Source organism: Echinops telfairi, unplaced genomic scaffold, assembly GCF_000313985.2.
Source record: "Echinops telfairi isolate 266 unplaced genomic scaffold, ASM31398v2 ScPeMD7_5868;HRSCAF=6743_0, whole genome shotgun sequence".
NCBI classification, from domain to species: Eukaryota; Metazoa; Chordata; class Mammalia; order Afrosoricida; family Tenrecidae; genus Echinops; species Echinops telfairi.
In genome coordinates this window covers 10,481,067-10,486,986 of record NW_022109767.1, presented here as the reverse complement: position 1 = coordinate 10,486,986, position 5,920 = coordinate 10,481,067, and the positions used below count along the sequence as shown (strand labels likewise).

At 47.0% G+C, this 5,920-nt stretch overlaps 1 protein-coding gene across 2 annotated transcripts in view; it reads left to right on the top strand.

The window, feature by feature from the left end:
- RNF144B (ring finger protein 144B) overlaps positions 1 to 5,920 on the top strand; it is a 209,360-nt gene that overhangs the window by 167,321 nt on the left and 36,119 nt on the right. For both annotated transcript variants that reach the window (XM_045295774.1, XM_004712469.2), the window contains exon 3: positions 2,529 to 2,633. In XM_045295774.1, coding sequence (XP_045151709.1) covers positions 2,529 to 2,633 — 105 coding nt within the window. The remainder of the gene's footprint in view (positions 1 to 2,528; positions 2,634 to 5,920) is intronic.

Below are 5,920 nucleotides of genomic sequence, written 5' to 3'. Positions count from 1 at the left end.
ATTTGTACATATGATGCCATCATCATTTCCAAAACATTTTCTTTCTACTTGAGCCCTTGGTATCAGCTTCTTTTTTCTCCTCCCTCTCTCATCCTCATGAATTCTTGGTAATTTATCAATTTTTATTTTCATATTTTACACATCTGCTGTCTCCCTTCACCCACGTTTCTGTTGTTCATCCCCCTGCGGGGTGGGGTGGACTATATATTCTTCTGAACCTGACTGTGTGTATTTATGCTCAATAGAGGTGTTGGGTAGAAAATAGTCCCTCCCCAATCTGTTGCTTATTGTTGCTTGGCATTAATATATGGCTTAAAGACCTCATGATGGACACACAGTTATCTTTCCTGATTAGAACTGAGGGCATGGATGGCACTGAACTCCAGGGGTTCTCGGACTTTCTTGCACATTGGAATCATCTGGAGAGCTTAAATGCACTGATGCCAATTCAGCAAGGATTGGCATTACATGATCAATGTACAGCAGCTTCAAGCGCATAGAAAAATTCTATTATCTTTCCATTCCATAATCTTCTTAAAAACAATCTTTTAAAAGTCGATTTTTCCATAAATTTTTTCTATTAAATATTTAGTAAACATGATAGTGGGGTGTGAGGTGGGGGGAAGAGGAAAGAAGGAAAAAATATAAAAATACATAAATTTATGTGTATTTGTTAATATAATGTATATATATTCAAATGCAACAAGGAGGCAAATGGACTTTGGGCCTCCACTTAAATCTGACATCAGTACAAGGACGGTTAGTTCTAGTAATGTGGCATTGTATGATACTCCCCTGGTTTTTCTATTTGCATCTGTTTAAGAAAGCACCATAATGTTTTCCATAGGGGCTATACAGTTCTGCCATCCCAGCATCAATGCCAATCTCTCCATGTCCTTCCCCGTGTTGGTTATTTTCTGGTTTTGTTTTAAATTTTGTTATGAATGCCGGTGTGAAATGTATCTCGTTCTTATTTGAATTTATTTCTCTGAGAGCTTAGACTCGTGAGCATTTCTTCCTATGATTGTTGGCCAAGGGGATTGGCCTGCTTGCTAATAATGCAAATAAGGTGCTAATGATGTAAGCCACCCTTGTGGAGGTGGGACCATGCAAATATTGTGTATGGAACCCAATCAAGGGGATTGGTCAGCTTTGCCCTCCCATGAGGCTTAAAGTGAGCCAACAGGGACAGAAATGGGGGGACCATGCTACCATCTAAAAAGAAGAGCCCAAAGTGGAGTGTGGCCCTTGGGTTCTGGGGACCCCACATGGAGAACAACCTAGACTCAGGAGACAGGGAGCTATGCACCAGAGATTGTGCAAGGTGGCAAGAAGTGGTGGCAAGCATGACCGAGAATCAGCAGCAGCAGGAGCAGCAGAAGACCAGCAGGAGATCTGAGTGCCTTTGAAGCTTGCTGGTGGAGTGGGCTACCCCTCCGTCCTTATTGGAAGAGCTAAGAAGCTTTGTAACCCTTGCCTGAGTAGGGCAAAGGGCAGAGGGAGAGGCCAAAGGCTAGCGGGGCCTGGCTGCAAAGAGGCTGTCCTGACTAAAGAACGATATCCTGAGTCATTACTGATCCTGAATTGTAACCTCTTACTTCTCGAATAAATCCCATAATAGTGAATGCAGTGTGTGAGTTCTGCGTGTCTATTCTAATGGATTATTGAACCCAGCAGAGAAATCAAGAGTGCTATGGAGGAGATGGCTGATGTCAGAATTGGTAAAAAGGTGGTGGGAAGGTGGGGAGGCCTGTTTGACGCTTGCACAGGGAACGTCAGCCGTGGGCTGATGTTAATAATGGTTCTCTCTCCCATGTGCAGCTAAAAGAAGGTTCCCGATCCCCTGCCATGTCACTGTTACACTATCTGGTTTCTTCTTGCCCCAGGCCTCTTTTCTCCTCAAATTTCCTTCTTTGGGCATCAGCCAAACAAGACCTACATTTTTTAATGTATCCATTTTCTTGCTGTCCCCAAAGTCACCAAGAAGTCACCTGGTCTTCCCCAAATTGACACCTGTCCAGGTGCCTTGGCCTTGAAAGAGTGTACCTCGATGAAAGGCCGCTTTTCTCTTATTTTGATTCTGCTTGGTGTTTGCCTGGTTGGCTCAGGGGGAACTTTCAGGAAAGCCACGAGGAAGGGATGACCAAGGAGTAGACATGGAATTGAGAAGTCAGCCGCCATGGAAACCCTTTAGCAAAGAAGAGGCATTTAGTGCGAGAGGGTGCTTTTTTTCTTTCTTTTCCCAATCTGTGTCGGAGAAAATGCGTTCGCATACAGCAATCTGCCTTGCTGCCTGGAATAAACCCCATACTCCGAGGATGAAGTCATACATAATTAATCGCCTGTCTCTGCATTCTTTCCAAAGTGATGCCTCTTAGTATTCACACTTGCGATAGCTTCTGTTTCTCGGTCCAAGAGGCCCGGGACTGCCAATTAAGGAAGAAGAGGCCGGGGCGAGTATGTTGGATACACTTTGTGCCCCTGTGATGTGGCGGATAATGAATGGTCTGTCTGCTTTCTTGTTCCAGTGCCTGAAACAGTACACGCAGCTGGCAATCCGAGAAGGATGTGGGTCTCCCATTACGTGCCCTGACATGGTGTGCCTGAAGCACGGGACTCTGCAGGAAGCCGAGGTATGGACAGGTGCCCTCCTCTCCTCCTTCTTGTGGACACTGGTTGCTCAGATCTTGAGGCTTTACATACCCACCTGTCAGGGAGTCTAGAAACCAAACCCAGAGGTTAATCACCCCACCCCCACTCCCACCCCAAGGAGCACTTTATATAGAGACTGTTAGCACTGTTATTTAACTCAGCTGTTTACAGGTGCTATCCGAAGGTAGGCTCAGTGGTTTAACGTGCTGGGCTGCTGAGCTGAAAACTGCACAGTTCAAACCCATTAGCGGCTCTGCAGGTCAATGATGAGGCAGTGTGGTTTTAGAAAGACATGCAGGCTCAGAAATTCTACGGGGACCATTCTACTCTGTCCTAGGGTTTTATGGGTTGGTGGCAGTAGTTTTGGCATTGGAATGCCAAAGAGGCTCTTGAGTAGGTGAAGCCCTTAGAAACCAAAGGTCCCCCACTACGGTTTGACGGTCAAGTGGCCAGTGGCCTTGTGATCTTTGGTACTGGATAAACAGACAGGGGAGAGGCCACAGTGACAGACGCCGTGCACACGGTGGTTGGACAAACATAGCCGGGTTGCAGCAGAGAGCGGAGAAGAATCTTCACGCAAGGCCTGCCTTTGAGTGGCTTCTCCTTCCCTCCCTTCCTTCCTTCCTTCACACCTGCCTTCTCACCGCAGACCCTCTCCCTGTACCTCAGAACATCACCAACTCTTAGCCTCCTCGGTGGGGTTTGGAGGCCTCCCGAATGGTGACCCACGCTTCCCTCGGCGGCGCACACGAACCCCTGTGGTGCTGCCGGCCCGGTCCCGGTCCCCTTCGTCACCACATGCTATCCTCCCCTCCCAACAAACTCATGACACAACCTTTCTTTCAAAGCAAAAACTCTTCCAGAAAAAAATAATTTTCGGATGGGGAAACTGAGGCTCGGGGCTCGAAAGTTGAGGTAGGATTCTAATCTACTTATGAGCACCATAATACCGTGGCTTTGAGAACAGAACTAGGTAGATAGGATTCCCTCAAAAGGACAGGAAGCCGCGGAAAACTACGAAGCCCAGTTCTACTATGAAGCCCACGAGGCTGCCGTGATTTGAAATTGGTTCACAGGTAGCAGGTTTGGCTTTATCGCTATGTACATGTGTGAGTGTATGTGAGAGCCTTGGGGACGCAGCGTTGAGCTGCTACCCACAAGGTCAGAGCAAGTCTGTAGGACAGAGCAGCACCGTGTGGTAAGGTTTCCAAGGCTGTAGATCTTCAGGGGAGCAGTGTCAGACCTTTCTCCCCAGGAGCGCCTGATGTATTCCGACTGCTGACCTTGCTGCTAGCAGCCCAGTGCTTACCCCAGTGCTAGGTTAGGCGGAAAAGACACGCCCGGGGTCTGTTCTCTGGACACTTCTGCTCTAGCAGAGAGATCTTAAGGAGATAATGAGTCAGATCACTGTAAAATCAAGAAGCATTGTGGGGTACCCGCCTCCACAATCAAACTGGTCCAAGTGGGTGGTTGTGTAATTGAGAGGTAAGATTAAAGAGACCTCTTTAGACAAGATAAGGCGTGAGATTGCTCACCTCTGGGATGGCCATGATCTCAGCAGCCAGGTCTGCACAGAGAGAGAATGCATTTCCAATCAAGGCTCATGTACACTTAGGGGACATGCAAGCCCCCCCCTAATTACATCGTCACAGGAAGGGGTTGTACAATAGGCATTATGTGCAACAGGAGGGGGACGAGCTAGGGGATGTACACGCAATAGGAAGGGGAGGCACTAGGGGGATACATGTGACAAGATGGGTTGACTCTAGATTGAAGATGTTACCCTAACCTTGGACCTCCCTGAACTGGCTTGACTTTGTCTCTGGGCTCTCCTTCAGGGGAGCAGTCAATTATCCTTACCAGAAGGGGGTGGTCCCTACTTTATAGGGCCTGATTGCTCCAGATTGCTGAAAACCCTCAGGGAGATAACTTTTAAGCAGTTGCTCTCCATGTATATAGTCACTGACCATGTGTTAGCAAGCAGGACCTTAGGGGTGGTATCTAATATGTGGGGGACAACCTCGGGCATAACCTTTCTGTTTCCCACAAAGCGTGAAGTTGGGCAGGCAGAGGATATGTGTGGGCATACATGTGAAATATCGTTTAGTTCACGCATGCAAAATCTATGAAATGCAAGTAAAATGAGTAGCTTGGTGAGGCTTCCAAACAATCCTACATTCTAGACCTGTGTTGCCCATTCCAGGCGGAAGCTGCATGTGGCTAGACATTTCTAGAATGTAGAGGAGAGAGAGAGAGAACTTCTGCCATCACAGAATGTTCAAGTGCACATTGTGGGTCTAGACTTTGAAACATACAGTACCCATGGGCTAATGGTTGTAGAGATTGCATGCTAGGATCGGTGTGTTCAGGCAAATGGGCCAAGATAGACCTCGAGTTGTGTCACAACTCTTTATGACAGTTTTCAACTTCACACCCCCCACCCCCACCCCTCAGATTCCTCTCCTCTTTTCCTTCTTACCCCGTTTTTTCACCATGCACATTCTCATTGACCCTTGGTTTTTTGGGGTTCTGATTCTGTTTTCCAAGTCATACTCTAGGAACAGTTTTCTGTATTTTAAAGCCATATTAAGAAGTGGCATACCGGTGCATTGGTATATTTATGTGTTGGGCTACTAATAGCAAGGTCGGCAGTTCCAAACTACCAACTGCTCTGTGGGACAAAGATGAGGCTTTCTACTCCTGTGAAGAGTTTCAGACTTGTAAACCCGCAGTTCTACCCTGTCCTATAGGGTCATTAGGAGTCAGAACCAAGTTGATGGCGGTATTTGTGTGTGTTTTTATCTGGTGGTTTACTCATTGGGCTGCGAACTGCAAGGCCAGTAGTTCAAACCCACCAACTGCTCTGCAGAAGAGAGATGAGACCGGCTGCTCCCATAAGATTTTACAGCAGTTCCACTGTGTCCTATAGGGTCACTCTGAGTGAGATCAACTCAAGTGAGTGTTTGGCTATCACAAAACAAACTGACCCACTGTGGCTCTTTAAAAGAAACCACAAAAGCCGACTGGCAAAAGTGCAGAACAAAAATATCCCATGTAAACAGTGGTATCTCTTAAATTTCCCAATGCCTGGTCTCCATTAGATGAGTAAGATGCTGCAGCCTTAATGGACTGTCTGGACTCCGAGCTTCAGCCGGACTGAAGCAGGCATTAGTGTGCAGTAATCAATTCTTTTTAACCAATTTGTTACTATTTCCCCCTCCCCTCTAAGTTTAAAGAAAAGTGCAGTGGTTGATGATGACCGCATCTT